Below are 24877 nucleotides of genomic sequence, written 5' to 3'. Positions count from 1 at the left end.
TACAAAAGCTGGTGCATGCCCTCTCCACATTGAGGGAGGGGTGGACTGGGTAATAAACTTATGCTGCTCAGGCTTCTGACCAAGACAGGATGGTACATCCTGGGGTCCTAGGCTAGGGAGCTGGGAGAATTGGCTGGAGCCTCTCTCTTGTTAGTTCATGAATGGCTAGGGGACACATTCATGTAACTCAGCTGGGTGCATCCCTGCCTGTGGATGGCTGTATAAGTGCAGTACTTGGAGAGGTTTGCAGTTTTTCACAGCATCACAGTGCGAGGGATCCCAGGTTGGTAAGCCACAGGGCTCAGTGGTACCCCAGTTCCAGGTTGCACTCCAGGGAATCCATCACACCACCATGACCTCCATTCACCCAGAACAGTGCTCAGAATTGTCCTCAGTAGAAATCCCACTCCTCTTCTCCATGCTGTGTTCTCTCTCCAGTGCAGGATGGCTTCTTTTAGTATTGGGAGATATGGGCTCTAATGTCACTCCTTCCAGGATTTTGATTCTCATGCTTAATTGGAGTGGCTGATTGACTAGGAAAGTCTGAAGCACTGTGCAATCTGTGCCAGCATCCCATTCAGCATCCACTCTTAAAGAACCCGTTGCTAATTTGGACTCCAAACCAGGAAAAAGCAAGTGTGACATGCGACTACCCTATTCAGAGCTATGGATCGTCACCTACCTATGTATTTGTGGGCTGATCCAGCATGTCAATAGGTATCTGAACTTATTAAAAAAAAACAAAGCCTCAAATATTCATCAAGCCTAGTACAACAGTCACTGAAATGGGAAGAGGTCTGCAAATAACCTTAAATACCACATCATTCGACTATTAAAAACCTTGCAATTTTACTTACATAGCTTCTTTTTGACAGTTCAGCTAATCCATCAGTGAAAGTCTGGGCTGTTTCTCTATTAGTATGTACTTTAGCTCTGCTCATGGCATCAAACATAAACTGACCTGAAAATACAAGATCATTAATTGTAAGTTACTCCTTTAAACAGATATGATAAGCTTGCCTGATAGCCATTAACAATAGTCACTATATTCTAGTCAGGGAAATAGGCAACCGCACATGCAGGCTGACATTTTTTTGGGCATTCAAACAAAAGGGAACTGGTCTACACTGGGGTTTTTAGCCACTAGTCTACCTACAATGATGTAGCTGCACCAATGCCTTAGACACTGCAAATATAAATCCGGTGTAGGCAAGGTCAAAGTGTGTGTCTGCTCTGCAAAAGCACTCTAGACATGGCATTGCCAGGTCCCACAATTTTGTCTCAATCACATGGTAGCAAATGCGCTCACTTTCTGGATTTAAAAAATATATATTTTTACCTACCACTGCTAGCCCTGCAAACTCAGCCTGAGATCTGAATCAAGCAGAGTCATTTCTTTGGCATTATGCCAGTATAGGGACATCTCAGACCTGTGGCAGCAGGCCTGCTGACAGCAATTCTGGGCTCCAGGGCAGAACAGTCAATGGGTTGCCGCTGCACATCGTGCAGGGCAGGCTGTAGCTGAGCCCTACGCGGCTGCTGGTCCGGCGTGGCGTCACCACATGGGTGCGGAGCTGGACCATATGTGGCAGCTGGTGCACACTCGCACAAGCTGGGCCCGCGGTCCACCTGATATTTGAGTGGTGCTGCACCTGCACTGGTTGGTGCCCAGCAAGCTGCTACCGCCCAGTGAGCTGCTGGGCATGCTCTTCTGACATGGCCAGGGCTTCCACATGCCCACCCGGCTGCCTTGGCTGCTGCCAGTACCAACCCGCACGCGCCCAGGAGCCCTGTGGCCTGCCTGGCCAATTTAAAAGCAATTGCCCCCTTTGCCCCTTCCCTCCCTCCCCTTGTTGGCGGGCCTGTATGACAGCTTTAAAGGATATTGTCTAAACACAGACATTGGGGTCAGAAAACAACTTTGAGAGAGGTTTCCTAGACCCATTTAATGTAACCTTACCCTCTTCATGGAGACAGTTTACTGCTTGATACTCTGAATGTAGTGTGTGCTGAAAGACATCTCTTTAGGAGAAAAGTAGATTGCCCTATCAGTAACTGGAGTTCTTCCAATATAACATCTACAGATCTCCACAATGCTCTTGTTTTTGAGCATTCGTTCTGACAAGGCTTTTCTTGGGCATAGATAGTCTTGGTGTCGTAGTACACATGCATTGATGCAGAAGGGGCCTAAGCTAGGTAAACTGCAAGCAATGGTTTCTGGTCTGAACATCTTAATGCAAGTTCAGATGCCATATATTTGGGCAGTCACACTTATTACCGAATGACCTAGTTTGCTGAAGGATATAATACTTTATTAAAAACAACTGAATAACTTTTTTAGCACTCTTTGTTTTGATCATGCAGATAACTCTCCCATTCATTTGCCCCTTTGTGTTAGCTGACACATGCATTGGAAGTATTCATTCTGTAGTAGGTTATTTTTAATACTTGTCATGTACAATGTGCATCACAGACACAGAAGACAATGTTTGCTCATCAAAATAGACACAGGAGAAAAGGGGAAAGGAAGAGACAAGTTCTAAAGTTGTGATGTTTCCATGAAAGTTTGGGGGGCGAGGGGAGAGATTTCAAGTCTTTTTCTTACCCTTTTTGAGGAACTATTTGTTTTATAAGTGTTTAAAAAAGGAAAAACGACAAATCTTACCAATAATCCGGCCACTAATACTCTTCTGCAGCTCACTTAAATATGGTTGCATCTGCTTCCGGACAGATTTCAGTGCCTCCTCCAGGAGCTCTGTCAGTCTGAGCCATGTCTGTAGTTTTACTTCAGTGAAGTAGGTGGAGGTGGGAGGTCCATCCTTCTGTTTTCCCAGCCATTCACTAAGGACTGATATTTTTATGCTGGGTGTTAGGCAAAAACCTCACTGAAACTGGTAGCTGTAACCATTGCCCTTCATTCAGCATAAGTGTAAGAAATAAGCTCCTTTATGGAACATTTAGCTGAAACAATAGAACCCACAACCCAAAATGCAGGCACCCAGCGAGGCTTGAGTAGAAGTTGAACCATGTAGCCTTAGGTGTTTCCCTGGAGACTGATATAGCAATGCAGGAGCTGGTGTACTGATTTGGTAGAGCTGTGTGTCTGCAGCAGAAGCACGCAGAGAATTAAGAAGCCTGGATAGCATTTGACTGAGAACAAAATCTGAAAGTATGAGCTTTTGAGCAGAGAACTGCCTGAAAGAGATTTGGAACTCTGACCAAAGAAACTATCTCCTGTTTGATTCCTACTATGTTGAGGGAAACATGTACAGGACTTTGTACATTCTTAGTAAACAAACAGGACTGAATCAAAGAAATACCTGACTCCACCATCAATTTCTCCTCCCATCAGAGACAATATGCAAGTCCCCAAATGTTGGCTAACCACTCTGGTCAAAAAGTGGTTACAGTATCATGACAAATTAATTGTTTCCTGGTTTACTCTGCTATAAATTTCAGATCGTTCTGGAGAATTCTGACTTTTATTAGTATGGCAATAAAATGTAATTGACACTAAAGTAGAGTTTGATGCCCTTTCAACGGGAGACTGACTGAGTTTCTGATACCATGATTATACCTAGGGCTTTCCACAACTACAAGATGTTGGTAGTGGACTTTCTGATGCTGAATCAGAAGATCGCACCAAGCATAGATTTTTAGTGATCTGTGACAGAATGTCAAACACATCCCCTTTTGAAAGCATAATGGATTTTGCAAATTCAAGTTTATTCAGGACCTGAAACCTCTGCTAATTACACTTTTACATGCATTGCATGGTTCATACAAAACAGGGACCTTGAAGCATCTGAATATAGATGTGACTGTACCAGACGATCCTCTCTTCCCACCCATTCACTCTGCTCAATGTATACTTTGAGACACCTACCCTTTAACCCCTCTGTCCTTCATTATGCTAACCTGACAGGCAGATAGTATTACATCAAACAGTACTTAGTTGTTCCTGAAATGGAATTTTTAAAATATGGCAGAATAGTGTAGCCAAAGTTATAAACCTGTAGAATTATAGTTTAGAAGACACCATAAGGGTGTAATCTAACCCCATGCCAAGATGCAAGAGTTATTGCATCTAAACCATCCAATACAGATGATTTATCCAGCCTCCTTTTGAAAACCTCCAGTGAAGGAGGTTCCACAACCTCTCTAGGCAGTCTGTTCCATTGTCCTATTGGTTTTACACTTAGGAAGTTTTTCCTGAGATTTAATCTAAATCCGCTATTCTGGAGTGTGAACCCATTGCATCTTGAACCTCAGTGGCAAAAGAACACCTTTTCTCCATCTTTTTTATGGCAGCCTTTCAAGTATTTGAAGATCACTATCATGTAAATCTGTGATTTGATTTTAGAGTATGACACTGGGTCTTCAGTAAATAATACTAGCCATCTAAAATTAATCAAATGCCAACATCCTTCCTCTATACACCTACTTCTACCTGTCATTTTCCAAAAGCAGGTTTAGAATAATTTTCTCTTGCTTTTATCTAATAATTCTTACTTTGCTTATGGGCCAAGCCATGTAAAATGTGGCCAAATACCAGATGTGCCACATAGCTCCCTTTATAAATGTGTATAACAGCTTTCTGTACTTACTGTGCTGATAAGATCCAGTTGCAATTCCTGTAGGGGTTCTGAAGAGCACACCAGTTAGCTGAGTCAGCTGGGAAAGGACTTCCATCCCTGCCTCTGAAAAGATGCATTCTTTTTTCTAGTTCATAAAATTCTGTATTATTTACATCACTAACATCATATAGCCACTACAGTACACTAGCCAATTCTTTTTCTCCATGCTGCTATTATTCATCTGAAACCAAAAGAGATCTAAACTTTTTTTCAAGGCTAGATGAAAATGTCACAGAAAAACAGTACTTTTTATGCTTTTTATCATATTATTCTGAAAACTCTACTATATTTACCAATGGCATGAAAGATGTCCTGTGTATCTTAACAAAATGACGCTGTGAAGGAACAATCACATCCATTAACATGGACAAAAAACTAGAAAAGTTGTTTTTGGCGTGAGATCCCTAATGAAGAAAAATAACTCCAGTTTCGTTCTAATGTCAATGAAAAGACACACATTGTGAGATTGTGGGGTCCCTGAGAAGAATAGAGCTTTGAGGTGCATTTTATTCCTTCCAAGACAAGAAAAATAACAAAATAGGAGTGGATACTATTCCTTAGTTCTTGTAATGACCTGCCTTGATGCCAGCTAAGGGGATGACCCTGCAAGGCTGAGCAAATGACAGATTCTGGTGCTTGCTCAGCACCTTGCAAGATCAGCCTTTAATATCTCCCAAACAGACTGAGGTAATTGAAGAGAATGAGAGAAATAGAATATATCTGTCTCTTTACTAAGCTCAGCAGCTGTGTGAAACTATTCTGCTTTCTAATGGACTCTGTACCCTCATCATCTGTATTATAGCACCTATGAGTTCTAGTCATGGAGCAGGACCCCTTTGTGCTAGGTACTGTACAAACACAGAACAAAAAGATTCTCCCTGCCCTAGCCCCAGCCCCAAATAGAGCTGGTTGAAAGAGACTCTTCCCCCACCTCATCCAGTGGAAAATTTTGACTTTTCTGCAAAGAGCAAAAACTTTCAGACAAAGTCAAAAATTTCTATTCTGAAAAATGTGATTTGTGGAACCAAATTGAAAAGCAATGTTTTAGTTTGGTTTGACGTTAAACTGTCCCCCTCTCAGCTACCACTGTGTCTAATGTGAGCTGTTTGGATGCCCTATGTCCCCCTTTTCCTCTGTAAGCCAGGCTTCTTGGCTGGACTATATGTCCCACGATGCATCACAGTCATTCCTCTGTGCATAACAGAAGCCTCATACCTGTGGTGGATCATAAGAGATGTTGTCTAGCTCTGGGGGTTGACCCACAGAGGAGAATGGGGACAAGAGGCACCCAAACTACAACTCCCACAAAACTATTCCGGTATTCAGATTTTTTTCAATGAAAAGACAAAATTCTCCACAGAAAGAACCCAATTTTCTACCAGCCTCAATTGCAACAAGCCCTACTCAATAGTGAACACATACGCAATGGAGTGGGAGATTCTCCCTCATGGCAGAAGTTCAAACAAAACTGACCTGATGCTGCCAGAGGAACAAAGATGTCCACATGACCACCTTCCTCTGGAGACATGACACAACCTAGCTTCTCCCAAAATTCTCTCACTTCAGGGCTCAGAATGTTCTCAATACTGATTCTGCAGCCTGGAAAATCATTTAAATAAAAGTCAATGAAATAAATAAAATGTCCATGAGGGTTTTCATTCTGCTCAAAATTCTTCCCTCCTGTACTCATACCATTACTTCCCTTCCCATGACTTACACAGTCTTCCCTCAAATCTCTTTTTTGAGGGCAATATGCTAACTTTCAAACCTGAGCGATTTCTTGTCCTCCATTTCTTTAGTAACTTCTTTTTCTCTCTCTCTGTTCCCTATTCTCTGTACCATGTATTCTCTCTCTTCTGGTCATTACTTTTTTTCTTTGCGCCTCTGTGCCGGCTTGTTTCTCTTTCCTGTCTTCCTTTTATCCCTTATTTAACCTCATGGTCAGACCTTTAGTTACTTTGGACTAGCATCATGTGTCTAATCTCCTTTTTTATGACAGCAGAGATGGCTCTACCATGGCATCTTTTTGTCATATTTTCTCTGGCTTTTAACTAATTACCAAGCCCTTGATCCTACAAGCTTTTACATCCAGGCAGCCCCTGCTCCTGGGGTGAGTCCTATTGATTACAATGGAAGGTACAGAGGTCCACCTGCCAGAAACACATTACAGTTGGATCAGTGACCAATTTGCTAGTTTGATTAACTTTTCATTTTCATGCTGTTTCCCCTTTTGGAATACCTAAGCATGATATGGCATTGACATGTTCCCAGTTAGTTTCTCTGCCCCTACCTTGAAGTAAATTGATCTCTCTGGAGTCTCCATCGCTAAAAATCCCTATACTCTTTGCTTTTCGGCCATCCAGAGCCTTTTCTATGTAATAAAGGAGGCTTTCCAATGTCATTCCGCAATGTTCATACAACACAGGAATCACCCCAGGTTTGATGCTGTCCAGCACCATCTACAGAAATAAATCAGTTCATATCTTCAATAAATAAATCCTGCTTTTCTCAACCTGTAATTCCCTGAGAAAAATATCATTCTTAATTCAATATTCATTTGTAGGATGCAACACATATTATTATTTTACACATTAGTAATTAATTACACAGAGAAATTCTTTATTCAGCTTTGTCCTGTGGCCCCATAATGCCAATGGATATGAGATAATCTCTCCAACAACCTTTATGAAAGGAAAATATCAGCTAGGCCACCCCTGCAATTCGTTGTGCATGAGCAGCCTGGCATGCCTTGTGAACCCCCAATGAAGTTAATTGTGTTCTCTACAGATATAGCTGTCCGTCCACACACTGTGATTTTTAGAATCAGGGCCATAATCTTTACCATGAAACAACAAAACACTGCTTGGGTGGTCAGCTTAGCTTCCTACTTATTTTCCACTGATGGTTTGCTGAAACTCAGATTTTATTCAACTTTTTAAATATACAGGATGGGCTGTTTTTGGAGTGTGCATCCTGGACTTGTCTTTGATTAGCTATTACACTGAACATCTTACACAAATTAGTACTTAAACCATATGATTTGGGTTTTTTTACTTCAAATCACATAGTGTCAGTGTATTAAAACCTGTGCAGCCCACACACGTTCACAGACAGCATTTTTTATTCAGTGTCCTATTAAACTCTGAATTTCTGTATTAGAGATTCATTTAGGCCCGTGGTGCTCAAAGTTTTCCAGTCACCCCCTGCCCCTTACCAGTAATGGAATCTGTCTGTGCCCCTCCCCCCACTACTGAACAGTCAAGGTTTCTTCAGCACAGAGCTTGGGCTGAAGGCAGAGCTAGTGGCAGAATGGGGGACGGGTGAGGAGCAGCTGGGGCTAGAGGCAGAGCTGGTTTGGGGGCGGAGAGGGAATGAGGGCAGAGCTGGGCCTGGAGGCAGAGCAGAACTGGGGCTGAATGGGGTTGGAGGTGGAGCTGATCTGGGGGCGGAGTGGGGCTGGAAGTGTGGTGCGCTCTCCCCGCCCCCTGTGGGGGCTAGCTCCAGTCCCACACACAGACCCCCAACATTCCTCTGCACCCTCCCTATTGAGAACCACTGATTTAGACCCATTGTATTACTTTACTGACATTTTAATCTTATGCTTTCCTTTGTTTGTTTTTTTATGGTGCACTTTTGCTGAGACCCTAATCCTGTAAACACTTAATGGGACTACGCATGTGAGCAAAATATTTGTAGGACTGAGGCTATAGTAGACTCCAGGAAGGACGCTTTCTTTGCAGGGGAAGGATGAACAGATTGCTGTCTCAGGTACTTCCCCCGTTTGTACTCTAACTATTCAAAAAAGAGAGAAGACTTAGAAGAAATTCATACCTCATATGCAGGAATCCTGGATGATATCAAAACCAGATATGGCTCAAGTGGATATGCAAAATTGCTGTGTTTTTGGTAGACACACTGACAGCGTTTGTAAGGTAACACAGGGTAGGATCTTCTTCCAGTCACATTCTTTCTACAGAAGGAAAAGCAAAAACTCAGACACCATATCCTTTAAAGATTATCTTTCTTTTTTTACTTTAATGCAGAAATAAACCATTAGGGTATGCAAATACCTGTCTAAACCTCAGTTACACTAAATAGACATGCAGTGTTGTGTGTTGTAAATACATTTACAGCAATTTGTATTATTATTCTATTCCATGCCTCCTGAATGCCACCACTTCTGTGAGACAATTAACCTTAATCACCTACTGCCTATTGAGATCACTGAGTTCCAAACACCTACAGATCAGCCATTTGCACTCTTTTTTGTGTTTATTGAAGTGAGCTGTAGCTCACGAAAGCTCATGCTCAAATAAATTGGTTAGTCTCTAAGGTGCCACAAGTACTCCTTTTCTTTTTGTGAATACAGACTAACACGGCTGTTACTCTGAAACCTATTTTTACACTATGTCTTAGCAGTGCTGGTGATAGGGAAAATACTCCTCAGTGCCCTCATTTGCTCTGTGGTGAAAAGATTTTAAACTTACAATCTCAATACACATAAAGAACAAATCAATGTGTTCTTTGTAAATCCACAAAAGAAAATGAATTTTTAGGATCTTCTCCCTCAGTAGATTTAGCCAATGAAAAGTACAACTCTAGACTTCAGAGTTTTGTCATTAGTCCACTATCCAGGCTTAGCTCTACAAGGTTCCCATTTTATGGCTGGACCAGCAACAGGGTTGAGGGTGGTATGCTGCATCATGGGAAAGCCTCTCTAGTCTCTTGTTCTCCATATCTTTGAACTTCAGGGTGGTGGTTTAAGACCAGATCAGCTGATGGTTGCTCCAGGATGGTTGCTTCAGGCCAATCTGTGCCCAAGAATCTAGAGTGGGAATCTAGTATTTCTGGTCACACCCCCACACAGAACACCAAGTTTTTACCCAACCTTAAGTTTCAGTTCCCTCCCCAGGATTACGCCCCAGTGGTGTCAGTTAAATGGAGGACTTTGCATGGGCCAGACCTATCATCTGCAAGCCAGTTCGTGGACTTGCTCCTCCCAGCCCGGAGGAAGAGCAGCACAGCTTTGAGAGGGAACCTATGTGGTAATTATTTAGAACCAATGGACAAAGTTGAGCTCCATCAAGGTGTTCGTGTGTTAAAAGCCACCTGACGTGACCACAAACATCTGCAGTTTTGTGTGCTGTTTCCTACAATGTATTCTGTCACCCTTATTAATCACTGCATTTTGGGTACCATTTTCTGTGTGGTTTGGGGATTATGGCCAGCATTTTGAAAATCTTGAGTCCTGCTTACCTCTTGGGCAAAGTTTTTAGGGAGGCCAAAACAAGCTGTTTCTCTGCTGCTAGATTAAAGTTTGCTACAGGTTTCATTTCTTCAGAAAGCAGCATTGAAAGAGTATGATTCGAAAGAGCACTCTTTTCCTGAAAGCATTTAAACAAAAATGCTGAGAGAAATATGTAAGATGCAGTGTAATAACATATGGTTCAGTGATTACATAATGCAGCTGTTAAGAAATGCTGTCTTGCGTTTACCAGTAAAAAATACCTTAAACTTCATTTACCAATGATAGTACATTATTATTGACAGACACAAAGTAAGATGTATTTAACTGAGTTCCTCAGAAGAACAATACTTGACTACAACTAACAGTGGCTCAGACACAATCTTGTAAATTGAGTAATATGGATACAAACTAAGGCACTAATCCTATACAGAGCTTCACAAGGATAAGGGGGGTTCATCAGTATTTATAGTGGAGGGTGAGAAGAAGATTGTCCAGTAGCATATTTCTTGGGCTCACATACCAGCTACATCTAAACACTTTTACTTTCTGCCAATGCTTCACTTTGAACCTTAGCATGTATATTTCAAGGCACAAAGAAATGTTAATTGTACTCAACTGCTTTACAAGTTGGATTACAGACTGAATCTAGCTGTAATCAGAGTACAGTTTAGTCAAGTATGAAATTAACTGTATTAAGAATAAGTCTGCACGTTTGTCACTTCTGATTTCTATGGCAAAGATCATGACCTTTAGGGGACTCTAATTTTTTTTAAATAATTGTTTTACAAGTCTCTTCCTTCCATTTTAACAGCCCTTTTTGATGTGTTTTTTGTGTGTGTTTTGAAGTCTTAATGCATTTTAAAATAACTGATGGCTATAAATGCTTTTTCCAGTAGAAAATAAGCTTACTGGGAAGTAAAATATTCTGTGCCATGACTTTTCAGACTTTACTGACACCCAATCAATCTTATTTATGAGATACGAGACACACAGTAGACACAAAAACCAATCCTGCAAAGACAAAGATATGAGTAACTGACTTGGGCTCACAGGGCTTGCACTAGAGGGCTGAAAATAGCAGTGTAGAAGTTCCTGCTAAGGCTGAAGCCTAGGCTCTGAGTCCCAGGGAGGGGGAGGGTCTCCGAGGCTGGGATCCAGCCTTAGCAGGAACTTCTACACTGCTTTTTTTAGCCTCGTAGCAAAAGTCCTGTGAGCCTGAGTCCGGTGACTTGTGCTCTAAGACTTGTACCATGGGTTTGGGTTTTTTTGTAGTGTAGACGTACCCTCAGTTGCTCATGAGCCTAAGTCTTTGCAGGAGTGGCTCCCTCACATCAGTCTCCTAGTTGATCAGCCACTTACACCTGCCAGTATTTACTATAACAAAGCCTGTCATGTATTGTCACTGTGCACCATTCTGAACTAATAATTATACAAGTATAACAGGATCTCTATGCTTTATCATACATATTTCAGACAAAAACATTATACACATATTACTTAAGGTCATGCTGTCCCAACCTTACTCATGGTACACAGTATCTTACGCCACAAAGTTCTCGTTGGAGGTCAAAAGGCAGTAAGCAGTGAGTAGGGCACTTCTCAGCATGACTAAGGGTGGCAGAATGAGGTCCACAATAAACCGTGAACCATAGTCTGTGCTGACTTCAGTGGGATTACATGAAGCATAAATCAATTAAGAGTTTTAATTGCTTTTAATTAAGTGGAATGTATTTCAAGTAGTTCTGATTTAAACAGGATCTATGTGTTAGCACCGCCAACCAATCTCAGGATTCAGCACTTAATGCTTGCACAAAAAAAGAACAATTTGCAAAGGATAAAATGCAAGTAGATTTTGGGGGAAATTACCCTAATTAGTTGCAAAGCTGCCTGTAGTCTAGCCCGGTCCTGGATCGTCTGGGCCTGACTTGGCAGGAATCGCGATTTTAAAAATCTCGAGCTCCAAGTACCACTCATCCAAGGCAGTCGAGCTTTGAATAACTCCTCTGAAAAATAAACATCACCAGACACTGCTGTTCAATCCCATGCATTTCCACTGCTGGGTAAGTACACACTAACAGGAGAAACAATGCAGTAACTAGGGAAATAATCCATATGAAAATTAGCATGTTAGTTTTACAGGGCAGTCTTTAGATTTTTATCTAAACTGAACATCCTGCCTGAAAAGTCCTCCTCATTTTTGGCTAGAAATTGGTCATTCTACTAAAATGAAGTTGTCTTATATTAATACCTGAAATAAAAGTAGTGTTGACAACCTGAATAGTTCAAAAAATAATGAGTTTAGTTTAAAAAAATCATAAGAATAAAACCATGGGGACTGTTTTCAGTTGCCTTCTGATTTTTGAGGACTTGGGATTCATATTTTCAAGTTTTTCTCTCTAACCGGAAAGACTAGAAGCCTACTGTTTAAAAAAGGAAAACTGAGATTCTCACATAATCACATGACTCCAGGTGCTGCGGTTTAGGAACAATGCCAAATATGAGACTTGAGAGAAAACTTGGGGATTTGACATCACTGAAGGTGTGCTCTCCATGAAAACTATCTGAATAGTGACATCCTTTCAAATGAATATTAATGAAGGGGGGAGAACCATGTTGCCCAAACAAAATATCACAATCTATATCTAATATAAAATACACTGATTATTAGACTTGTAGACATAAATCTCAATATGCTGAGCACTGTTTAATAAAAGTCTGATATATCCTAGAATTCCATGGAAATATTTCTTTTAGTCTTAGGTTTTATTTAAATAATTTTATACAAAACCTACATTTTGACCTAAACTTGACCAAGGATTCCTTTAATGCATTGGCTGTATTTGTAGATATAATTAAAATTTCTACAGGACATCCTGGTATTGGGTCTTTTCCTTTCAAATCTTCGTTTTCATAAATTGGAAAGCAATTTGTGCCAGACTGGAAAGAAATTAAGTCAGCAACCACACACTGACAGTTTAAGGTTTCTATTATTTCCACAGTTGAGATGTACTAGAAACCCCACTGGACACTATTAAGCCTGAATATTTTTATCCCTTTCCTACAGGCATATCAAATATGACTAAACAACCACATGGAAGAAACAAAATCTATTGTTATATTTACCATTTTCAGCTCTTACTCTTTTGATATTAAAAATTAATTTAAAAAAAATCTGCGAAGCTAAGTTTTCCTAAAGAAAAGGTCTTTGACTGCTTGAATACTTTAGGCTGCTTTATCACTTTCAGAAGACAGTGTTTGTTATTTTAACGTTAATCTCACAAGAAAGAGGTCGTTATTTTAATACCACTGACTCTTGTGTAACGCTAATCTCTCCCGAATCATTTTCCGTAGCCATTTTTCTCTTAGCCTTTCTTCCTGCTCCTCATGTTCAGCTTTTGCTTCATTGAGGGTCCCATAGATTTCAGTGGCCTCTCTTGGGGTGAAGTAATCCAAGCTGGTGGCACAGGCAATATAATGTCGCTTCCACGCGCTATATTCACAGTCTGCTGGAGTGTAGGGCAGGAACCATCCGAACTTAACACACTTTGGCACCCACAAACAGTCCTTAAGACAAGAAGGAGGTAAGAGAGAGACAATAAGACATGAGTGAGGACAAAAAGCTTTCTATTTAATCTTGGGGCTTCATACTGCCACTGATCACCGTAGTATCTGAGTACAAATCAAACATGGCAGCTCCATAAATATGTTCGAGAGATTTCTTTTTTTTTATGAAGTGCCTAGTGCTTTTACAGGAACAAATAAAAATATACGATCCCACTGTCTCAACTTGTTGCAACTTTTTCTTATGTGAAGAGGCTGGCACTGTTCCTGAGGATGAATAATCAGACAATGTCAAGGAATTCAAGTGGGAGAGGTGCATTTGCTTTTCTTCTGTTTTTTTTTAAAGGGATAGCGGAGGGATGTTTCATTAAAATTCTTCGTTATCTGGAAATCTGCAAATAAAGGAAAAGGAGTACTTGTGGCACCTTAGAGACTAACCAATTTATTTGAGCATAAGCTTTCGTGAGCTACAGCTCACTTCATCGGATGCATACTGTGGAAACTGCAGAAGACTTTATATACACAGAGACCATGAAACAATACCTCCTCCCACCCCACTCTCCTGCTGGTAATAGCTTATCTAAAGTGATCACTCTCCTTACAATGTGTATGAAAATCAAGGTGGGCCATTTCCTGCACAAATCCAGGTTTTCTCAACCCCCCCCCCCCCAAAAAAAAAAAAACAACACACACACAAACTCACTCTCCTGCTGGTAATAGCTTATCCAAAGTGACCACTCTCCCTACAATGTGCATGATAATCAAGGTGGGCCATTTCCAGCACAAATCCAGGTTTTCTCACCCCCCCCCCCCAAACACACACAGACTCACTCTCCTGCTGGTAATAGTTCATCCAAAGTGACCACTCTCCCTACAATGTGCATGATAATCAAGGTGGGCCATTTCCAGCATAAATCCAAGTTTAACCAGAACGTTGGGGGGTGGAGGGGGAGGGGTAGGAAAAAACAAGGGGAAATAGGTTACCTTGCATAATGACTTAGCCACTCCCAGTCTCTATTTAAGCCTAAATTAATAGTATCCAATTTGCAAATTAATTCCAATTCAGCAGTTTCTCGCTGGAGTCTGGATTTGAAGTTTTTTTGTTTTAAGATAGCGACCTTCATGTCTGTAATTGCGTGACCAGAGAGATTGAAGTGTTCTCCGACTGGTTTATGAATGTTATAATTCTTGACATCTGATTTGTGTCCATTTATTCTTTTACGTAGAGACTGTCCAGTTTGACCAATGTACATGGCAGAGGGGCATTGCTGGCACATGATGGCATATATCACATTGGTGGATGTGCAGGTGAACGAGCCTCTGATAGTGTGGCTGATGTTATTAGGCCCTGTGATGGTGTCCTCTGAATAGATATGTGGGCACAGTTGGCAACGGGCTTTGTTGCAAGGATAGGTTCCTGGGTTAGTGGTTCTGTTGTGTGGTATGTGGTTGTTGGTGAGTATTTGCTTCAGGTTGGGGGGCTGTCTGTAGGCAAGGACTGGCCTGTCTCCCAAGATTTGTGAGAGTGTTGGGTCATCCTTCAGGATAGGTTGTAGATCCTTAATAATGCGTTGGAGGGGTTTTAGTTGGGGGCTGAAGGTGACGGCTAGTGGCGTTCTGTTATTTTCTTTGTTAGGCCTGTCCTGTAGTAGGTGACTTCTGGGTACTCTTCTGGCTCTATCAGTCTATTTCTTCACTTTCGCAGGTGGGTATTGTAGTTGTAAGAATGCTTGATAGAGATCTTATAGGTGTTTGTCTCGGTTGGAGCACATGCGGTTGTATCGCAGAGCTTGGCTGTAGACGATGGCTCATGTGGTGTGGTCAGGGTGAAAGCTGGAGGCATGTAGGTAGGAATAGCGGTCAGTAGGTTTCCGGTATAGGGTGGTGTTTATGTGACCATCGTTTATTAGCACGATTATTATTATTATTATTATTATTGTAGTGTCCAGGAAGTGGATCTCTTGTGTGGACTGGACCAGGCTGAGGTTGATGGTGGGATGGAAATTGTTGAAATCATGGTGGAATTCCTCAAGGGCTTCTTTTCCATGGGTCCAGATGACGAAGATGTCATCAATATAGCGCAAGTAGAGTAGGGGCGTTAGGGGACGAGAGCTGAGGAAGCGTTGTTCTAAATCAGCCATAAAAATGTTGGCATACTGTGGGGCCATACGGGTACCCATAGCAGTGCCGCTGATCTGAAGGTATACATTGTCCCCAAATGTAAAATAGTTATGGGTAAGGACAAAGTCACAAAGTTCAGCCACGACATTATCGGGGATAGTGTTCTTGACGGCTTGTAGTCCATCTTTGTGTGGAATGTTGGTGTAGAGGGCTTCTACATCCATAGTGGCCAGGATGGTATTATCAGGAAGATCACCTACTACAGGACAGGCCTAACAAAGAAAATAACAGAACGCCACTAGCCGTCACCTTCAGCCCCCAACTAAAACCCCTCCAACGCATTATTAAGGATCTACAACCTATCCTGAAGGATGACCCAACACTCTCACAAATCTTGGGAGACAGGCCAGTCCTTGCCTACAGACAGCCCCCCAACCTGAAGCAAATACTCACCAACAACCACATACCACACAACAGAACCACTAACCCAGGAACCTATCCTTGCAACAAAGCCCGTTGCCAACTGTGCCCACATATCTATTCAGAGGACACCATCACAGGGCCTAATAACATCAGCCACACTATCAGAGGCTCGTTCACCTGCACATCCACCAATGTGATATATGCCATCATGTGCCAGCAATGCCCCTCTGCCATGTACATTGGTCAAACTGGACAGTCTCTACGTAAAAGAATAAATGGACACAAATCAGATGTCAAGAATTATAACATTCATAAACCAGTCGGAGAACACTTCAATCTCTCTGGTCACGCAATCACAGACATGAAGGTCGCTATCTTTAAACAAAAAAACTTCAAATCCAGACTCCAGCGAGAAACTGCTGAATTGGAATTAATTTGCAAATTGGATACTATTAATTTAGGCTTAAATAGAGACTGGGAGTGGCTAAGTCATTATGCAAGGTAGCCTATTTCCCCTTGTTTTTTCCTACCCCTCCCCCCCCCACCCCCCAGACGTTCTGGTTAAACCTGGATTTGTGCTGGAAATGGCCCACCTTGATTTTCATACACATTGTAAGGAGAGTGGTCACTTTGGATAAGCTATTACCAGCAGGAGAGTGAATTTGTGTGTGTGGTTTTTGAAAAAAAAAAAAGGGGAGGGGTGAGAAAACCTGGATTTGTCCTGGAAATAGCCCACCTTGATTTTCATACACATTGTAAGGAGAGTGGTCACTTTGGATAAGCTATTACCAGCAGGAGAGTGAGTTTGTGTGCGTGTTTTTTGGAGGGGGGTGAGGGGGTGAGAGAACCTGGATTTGTGCAGGAAATGGCCCACCTTGATTATCATGCACATTGTGTAGAGAGTTGTCACTTTGGATGGGCTATTACCAGCAGGAGAATGAGTTTGTGTGGGGGGAGCCGGAGGGTGAGAAAACCTGGATTTGTGCTGGAAATGGCCCAGCTTGATCATCATATGCATTGTAAGGAGAGTGATCACTTTAGATAAGCTATTACCAGCAGGAGAGTGGGGTGGGAGGAGGTATTGTTTCATGGTCTCTGTGTATATAAAGTCTTCTGCAGTTTCCACAGTATGCATCTGATGAAGTGAGCTGTAGCTCACGAAAGCTTATGCTCAAATAAATTGGTTAGTCTCTAAGGTGCCACAAGTACTCCTTTTCTTTTTGTGAATACAGACTAACACGGCTGTTACTCTGAAACCTGCAAATAAAGGCGTTTTCGTGTTCCTTTGATTGTCATATTTGGCCTAAGAGGACTGGAGAAGAGAAAGAGTAGGCTAATTGTTATACCACTGTGAGCAGCTTCTGAAGATCAATATTTATTTTATTTTAATTTCTATAAATAGCATTGCTATACACTATGCATTTAGACAGACCATAACAAACAGTAGCATTGTGGATATTCCAAAATGCTAAGCCCTGGCATTATCAGTATCCATATGGTCCACAGCAATCTCTATAAATTACGGAGTTTTAGGATATCCAGCTAACTACATAGCTCTAAATTATGTATTTTGTTCTGTTGCTTGATGTGTGCATTTAAAGACCAACGTCAAAGCAGGGTTAAGTATAGAAGCAAAGCAGCAGAATGAAATGTAGAACGAGAATTAGCTTCTGACAAGAGAAAATATAAATGCCTTTATGTGTAATATACTCTTAGAGATTGAGATGTTCTTGTTAGGGTTGGATGAAGCTGGTTCCAACAATTTAATCTGTTATAGTGAATTAAATAAAGCAAAGTTTAAAAGATTATTTTGTCAAGTGAGTGAAAGAGTTGAAAATTCTGGTACAGAAGATCTTTCCAATTATTATTAAGTGTGCTAGACAGATACATGGAATGCTTCAGAAAGTTGAGCATTTATCTGAGTGCTGTACAAGATACGAAATTGCTTTGCAAATTATGCTATTTACAACATGCTGTTCCAGATTTCCCATTTCATGTATGCAGTGCGCCTTAAAAGTGCTGTAAATGTCCAGTTACCGGTCCTATTCCTATTAACATCAATAAGAAAATTCTTCTTGATTGCCATGGGAGTGGGACCAGGCCTACAATGAACACACCTGTTCAGTTATAAACTTCCAGTGCCAGTTGACTTGGGCAGCTGCACACAACTCCCTGGGGCTGAGAAAGGAGAAGATGTACAGAGATATGAAACGTGGCAGCACTTTGGTGAAATCCACTTTGGTCACTGGAATCCTCTCTGCAAACCAGTTTTGGGTAAACCTGTGAAGAGACAGATATTCACCATAGTTAAAATCCTGTTGAGATTCTATTCTGTCACCCAGTTGGTCTTCCCTTTCAGAAAACCTGAGATCTCTTTGAAGAATATTGTCAGGAGTGAAATGATTCCTATGACGGCATAATTTGCAAAGTGCTTTGGGACCCACTGGGAAGGGATTAAAGATGTATTTAAGTCAATTACTTGACCATTTCTCTATTGATAGCATCGCAACTCAGTGACATAATGCAACATTTTGAGGGCAAATCTAGACTTTTATGTAAAGAGGAGCATTGCATTGTTGTAACTAGTGAACTGTATGTCTTGCAAACCAAACAAAACTATGCCAAGAGTGTGGTCATTTCATCAGAACCACTTATGTTTATATCACTGGCCCTTATATCACTAGATTGGTTTTATTGCTCTCCAGAAGGCTGGAAAGAGTTGAACCTTTGTATTTGTAGTAGCCATTTTCTATTATTAGTAATCTAGTAGGTCAGGAGTTTGAGAGATGACTCTTGTCAATAAAGAAACTATTAGGCCCTGGATAATAGGCAAATTATCTGTGTGAAGAACACTGACACATTCTATATGATTTTATAAAAATATGCTAATGAGTGTGAATATAATGTAATTGGAATATGCTTCTTGCAAAAGGTCTCTTGTAAGGTATCATTACAAAGCTTATAATCTACTGAGTGTGATCATCCTATTTGTATAAATGTATCACTCTTGTATCTGAAACTAGAAATATAAAATATAACTCTGAGGGCCTACTGTAATTATGCAAAGTGTGGGCCATTAATGGTGGTTTGGAATCTTGATGGCTTCCATTAACCAGGACAATTGTCTGTAGATGGCTCTGTTTTACTTGTAAGTCTTCCTGTATACGTGTGTGCTGGCAAGTGAATAATGAAGTCTTACAGTGACATGTGATCATGTCAGCTGAACTGGACTCCATCTTTAAGCTGGTACTTTTCCATTGAGAAGGAGGGGGTGGGAACCCAGAGAGGGACAAAGGATTCCCGCCTTATGCAAAAGATATATAAGTGGGTGGAAGAGAACAAACGGAGGCAGCCATCATGAGAAATCCCCTAGCTACCACCTGAGCTGGAACAAGGGCTGTACCAGGGGAAAGGACTGTGCCCAGACTAGGAAGGCATCCAGTCTGTGAAAGAAACATATTGAAACATCTCGGAGAGTGAGATTTTATCTTTATTCAGTTTTATTACTGTATTAGGCTTAGATTTGCGTGTTTTATATTATTTTGCTTGGTAATTTACTTTGTTCTGTCTGTTACTACTTGGAACCATTTAAATCCTACTTTCTGTATTTAATAAAATCACTTTTTACTTATTAATTAACCCAGAGTATGTATTAATACCTGGGGGGGGGGGGGAACAAACAGCTGTGCATATCTCTCTGTCATTGTTATAGAGGGCAAACAATTTGAGTTTACCCTGTATACGCTTTATACAGGGTAAAATGGATTTATTTCAGGTTTGGACCCCATTGGGAGCGGGGCATCTGAGTGTTAAAGAAAGGTACACTTCTGTAAGCTGCTTTCAGTTAAACCTACAGCTGTTAGGGGACATGGTTCAGACCTGGGTCTGGGTTTGCAGCAGGCTAGCGGGTCTGGTTCAAACCAGGCAGGGCACTGAAGTCCTAAGTTGACAGGGCAGGAAAGCAGGGGCAGAAGTAACCTGGGTACATCAGGTGGCAGTCCCAAGGGGGCTTCTGTGATCCAATGGGTCACAAACACACAAATCAATCCAGATGTTTGGATGGGAAAGGATCAAGACGTCCAGGGAAAGAGTGAAAGATCTCTCTCATTTTTAATAATCACAAGTGGCCAGGAAACAACTCTGTGAACCCTTACCCACACACAGACCAATAGAAGTCAGTGTATAAAGGATGTCATGATTAGGCCCTTGGTTTATAAGAGCTGACTAAAACCTGGTCCTGTGAGGTACAGAGCTCCCTCTGCTCCCATTAGGAGCCAGTGGGAACTCTTTGTGTTCAGTACCTTGCAAAGCTGCATCTTTGGGATCTGATTATGCAATATAACATGGAGCAGGCTGTTGTGCCCACATGGAACCACACTGACTCCAGTGAGTCTCTGCACAAGCAAAGCAAAGCAGTCTGCCCACCCACCTATAAACTGCAACATTCATTGTGAGCTCTTTGGAAAAGGAACCTTGTCTGCTCCATGTTCTGCACAGCATTGATCACACGGACAGTGCTCACCCGATAATATATAATACTAGATGGAAAGGCGATAGAGATTTTTTTTCTTATTTCCCTACTGATGCAATGAAAAGGGGAAAAGATGGAGAATCTGGAGCCTCAGGCCTGCACTAGACAAATATCTACACACTTTCTCTCAGTTTTGGTACAATGTTAAGTTTTAGGTCTTATGAATCTGACAGTGTCCTTTTTAAACCAAACTGACAGGGCCCTCTTTAAAAAGATAGGTGCAATTTCAGGTCCCAATCAGATCCATCTGGGTGACACCTGCACGAGTGTTAAACCCTCAACGACTTCACCTGGATACCACAAGGTTACAGGGATCCCCCTAGGCAAATCTCATTACAGAATTGGTTTGCTGTGTGTTTTATGTAACATCCATATTCATACATACCTGCTTGTTTGGAAAGACAACACTAAGCTAGTCCTTGTATCAAACTTACTTCAGTTGTGATTTACTGCATCTCATCAACATTGTGTGGAGGAATTGTTTGCGCTGCTTGTCTGTCCACAGATCAAACCAATGGCTTATGAGACTAACTCTTTCCTGAAAGAGCTGAAAGGAAACAGAGTATTTCCGTATCTCATTCAGTATGTTATGCAGCCCTGTACAAGTCTGATGCATGTATAATGATGCTTAGGGAGGCAGTGTGACCCTAGTAGATAGAAATTAAACTGGACAGGGGTGCTGACAGCCACTGAACCAAACTGTAACCCTGTATATGATGGAAAACACTTCAAGCCAGGGGGTGCTGCAGCGCCCCCCCCCCCAGACCCATAGTTCATGTACCTATGAATTGGAGGCTTGTCTATATGACAAGTCACGGCAAGGCAAGCCACAGTATGAATCTACAGCATACCAGCTTGCACCACAGTCATGTCCTGCACAGACACTGTAACAAGAGATTTTGCTTTTCGCCGTTTTGAAAAACCTTGCAGCACCTTGACAGAGACCAGCAGAGAAAAATTGAAAAAGGGGTTTAAATATTGTAAAAATTTCACCTCTTCCCCATGGATATAATTAAGGTGGCAATAGCATCAGGACACTTTGACTTGCATAAAACAGTAGTTAGTTTTAAGATTAAGGCTTTAGATAAATAGTAATTTGTGATCATTTAACGTTAGAAATCCAAAATGGCAGACGCAATATTCCTCTATGAAAGACACCGGGTCAGGGTATGGTTCCAGCAACTAATAGGGAATGACACAGCATTTCTCCCAAGACCTCAAGAGGAGGAGCTTTACCTGATGGTATCAGAGGGAGGAGCTTAGCTGTCTAAAAATAAGTATGACATAATGGGGAGGAGCTAGAAAAAAATAGCAATTATGCTAATATCTGGAAGCTGATTGGCTGACCCAGGCTCATAAATAATGTTAATGATCAGACCTTGAGAGAGAAACCAGCATATAAGGCCCACAGCGAGCAGGCTCAGTGTAGTGGGGTTGAGGCTTTGTGGAAGAACAGAAGCTACCTGAGAAAAAGAACAGAAAAGTGGCCACCTGGAAAAGCAGCAGCAGCAGCAGCACTCTAAAGGTCACCACGGCAATGGCTTTCCTAGCAGCTCAATTAGCAGTCCCTGCCGGCAGCAACAGCCAGCAGCGACTTCTGCTACGCCTGCAGCCTGAAGCAGCAGCAGCAGTTAGGAAAATTGTGGCCTTGACAATCACCATCCTTAACATCATTACGGACAGATCAGAAGGACCATTAAGACGAAACAGAAGGAATTTTCCTTCTCCTTGGCCTTGGGTTCTGTGGGAATGACTCTCTCCCTTAGTTCAAAACCCCTGTACAAGAGGGAGATCAAACTACGCTGTTCTAAGAGGATAGAGTCCACTTCCTCTCACTCTATCTACTCCAATTGCTACTCAGCAAGGTCTTTTATTCTTTTACACTTTCCTCTGCAGGTAAAATGAGCAATTTCTGAGTATATCAGCCTAGTGCCAGGCCACAGCAATGCCTGTTGGATGAGGCCTTTGGGGAATATAGTCCCATTTAGTTAAGAGCAGCATCAGATTTGATTAAAGGAAAAAGAAAATTTGTTAAAAAAACATTGAAACAATGTATAAATCTGTAATTTAAAAAAAATTAAAGATGTGTAATGCCATTGTACCTGAATATTGTTATAGAGCCAATCATGTGCTTGCTAATGGCCACAGTGTTTATTGCTATGAATAGTCCTTGGTCCTCACAGGCGTAATTCCTGTCAGACATCATGGCAGTAAATACTTTGCCTCGAGGAAGCAGTTTATTGTCGTTTTATTTTTAGTAGTTATTTGTATTGTAGTAGCTCCTAGAAGCCACGGCCCCGCTGTGTCAGTAACAGTACAGAGATATAACAGACAGTCCCTGCCCCATTTCTGTTAAATGACCAAAGAAAATGAAGATGCAGCAGTTAAAAGACAAGGAGATGTTGATGTAATATTTTTTAAATGTGAGGTTGGTTTCTGATCTAATTTACATGAACATGCATCAGTGCATATTTTATAAGATGTTTCCTTGTCATTGCTTGTGCAAGTGCAGATTGGAGGTGTTTCAAGATATGTGGCAATGCGCACCAGTGCATTTCATGATAGTTGAGCCTATGAAAATTGGTTAGTCTCTAAGGTGCCACAAGTACTCCTTTTCTTTTTGCGAATACAGACTAACACGGCTGCTACTCTGAATTCTACCAGACTGTAACTTACCTGCTTGTTGAATGATTTGTTTGCGATAGGTGTCCAAGTGCTGAACCTTGTGTTCAAGCTCCCAGTGGTCTGGATTTTACTGGAAGACACTTTGCTGGACTTCACTGTGTTTTCTCCAAGGAGTCCTAAACTCTCTAGTTGCCATTGTTTAACAGTGTGAGGACTTGGTGTTAAATAAGCTGTGGTCATCATTGCAGCAACGATACTTGGTTACACCAGCTGTGTTAGAGCCACCTAGAAATTCAGTGAATTAAAGAGATATGTGAAGTGATCTAATTAATTCTTAGTAGAGATGGATGCAAACTGTAAAATTCAAACTTGGATTCAGATCTGAAACCCACTCCCAACTCCCCCTATGCTCAGTGGGGTATTTAGATCCAGAAGCCTGATTCCAGGCCCATTTTATATATAGTTCGTGTCTTAAAAATACCTTGCTGTCAATCTTATATCTTGCAATCTTACCTATGTTTAGATGAGGCAGCTGGGTAAAGGCCATCCTCAGTATGTACATAAGCAGGCCCAATGCTTGAGCTGTGATTTCATCAGATCGCATAACTGACATTGGGACTGGTCAGTAAGAACCTAGATGGGAGACTTCCCAGGCTACCAACGGAAGTTCTGTTGCCTCAACAGGTGGCAATCTGCCCTCTGTCGTATGAACCAATGACTACACCACAACTAAAGGGGGGCAGAATTTGTCTGGGCTTACCCAAAGAAGGGCAGCTCCGCTTTGTGGTTGGCAGGGGAAGAGGAAAAAGGTCAGAAACTGCTGTAAAAGGTGCTCGGTGGTCAGCTTTGCAGCAATGACTCCCCCCCCACCCCACCCCACCCAGGAATGTGCATAAAGGTACGAAACCTGGATGGGGCAAGTCTCTATGTCCAAGCAGCAAGGAAGCCAGCACCTATCCTCCCTCCCCTAGTGGAGGCGAATGGCAGGCTGGATTAGGACCTGCTGTGGGTATTATGCTAGTTCCCCCTTTTAAAGGGGGGCTGGGAAGGAATTTTTCCTGCACCACCAGATTTGGCTTTGGTGGAATGTGGTTTTTTTCACCTTCCTCATAGCAGGTATGAAGGAGGATCTTTTCTGGTGAATAGAAAAGGTGGTAGGCCATATGTCGCAACTTATTTTGTAATATTGGGCTGATGTTCAGTGACCAGATAGATGGCCTTAAGTAAATTACTTAAAAGGAGGTACTGGATAAAGGAACAGAACGGGAGAAGGGGTTGAGGGACACCTATGATTGGTATGGCAGGGAGCCAACACCACCCCCCTCACCTTCCTGTTCTCATAGCCCTCCTTAACCCTCTTACGAGGCTGGTGAATGTTAAGGTCCAAGCCATGGATGGAACCTGGGGAACCTGGATGGAAACAAAGAGGGGGGCTGGTGGAAGCCCCGGAAAATTGATTTGAATAAGCATGGATTAAACAAAGGGGGGCTGGTGGAAGCCCCGGAGAATTGATTTGAATAAGCATGGATTTGCCTGCACTATACACTTTATCTGCCGTGTAGTCCCAGACATCTATACCATAAAGTTGCGGCCTGATTAAAACCCATAACAAGTGTCTTGTCCTTCTTGTGGTTTACCCAATGTTCTGGTGTGATTCTTATAGCTCCTATTCTTGTGTGGGTGCCTTCTTCTAGTCATTACAAATTCCATGGGTTTTTTTGTATAGAGAAG

The 24877-nt window shown here is 41.8% G+C and overlaps 1 protein-coding gene across 8 annotated transcripts in view; it reads right to left on the bottom strand.

Moving 5' to 3' along the window:
• Positions 1 to 24877, bottom strand: part of LOC144262830 (coiled-coil domain-containing protein 28A) — a 72925-nt gene that overhangs the window by 35299 nt on the left and 12749 nt on the right. For 7 of the 8 annotated variants that reach the window (XM_077813119.1, XM_077813122.1, XM_077813121.1 and 4 more), the window contains 12 exons: positions 23198 to 23431; positions 20956 to 21068; positions 18108 to 18270; positions 13197 to 13449; positions 11752 to 11888; positions 9894 to 10021; positions 8469 to 8607; positions 6928 to 7096; positions 6111 to 6236; positions 4608 to 4700; positions 2666 to 2848; positions 858 to 961 (listed from right to left, as the gene is read on the bottom strand). In XM_077813119.1, the coding sequence (XP_077669245.1) occupies positions 858 to 961; positions 2666 to 2848; positions 4608 to 4700; positions 6111 to 6236; positions 6928 to 7096; positions 8469 to 8607; positions 9894 to 10021; positions 11752 to 11888; positions 13197 to 13449; positions 18108 to 18270; positions 20956 to 21068; positions 23198 to 23389 (1800 nt within the window). In that variant the 5' untranslated portion in view covers positions 23390 to 23431. Of the gene's footprint in view, positions 1 to 857; positions 962 to 2665; positions 2849 to 4607; positions 4701 to 6110; positions 6237 to 6927; positions 7097 to 8468; positions 8608 to 9893; positions 10022 to 11751; positions 11889 to 13196; positions 13450 to 18107; positions 18271 to 20955; positions 21069 to 23197; positions 23432 to 24877 lie in introns of those variants that run through there. The other variant, XM_077813128.1, reaches the window with a different exon arrangement.

This window comes from Eretmochelys imbricata, chromosome 3, assembly GCF_965152235.1.
Source record: "Eretmochelys imbricata isolate rEreImb1 chromosome 3, rEreImb1.hap1, whole genome shotgun sequence".
In the NCBI taxonomy this organism is placed as follows: domain Eukaryota; kingdom Metazoa; phylum Chordata; order Testudines; family Cheloniidae; genus Eretmochelys; species Eretmochelys imbricata.
Note: the sequence above shows the minus strand (reverse complement) of the source record. Positions and strands in the feature narration are given on the sequence as shown.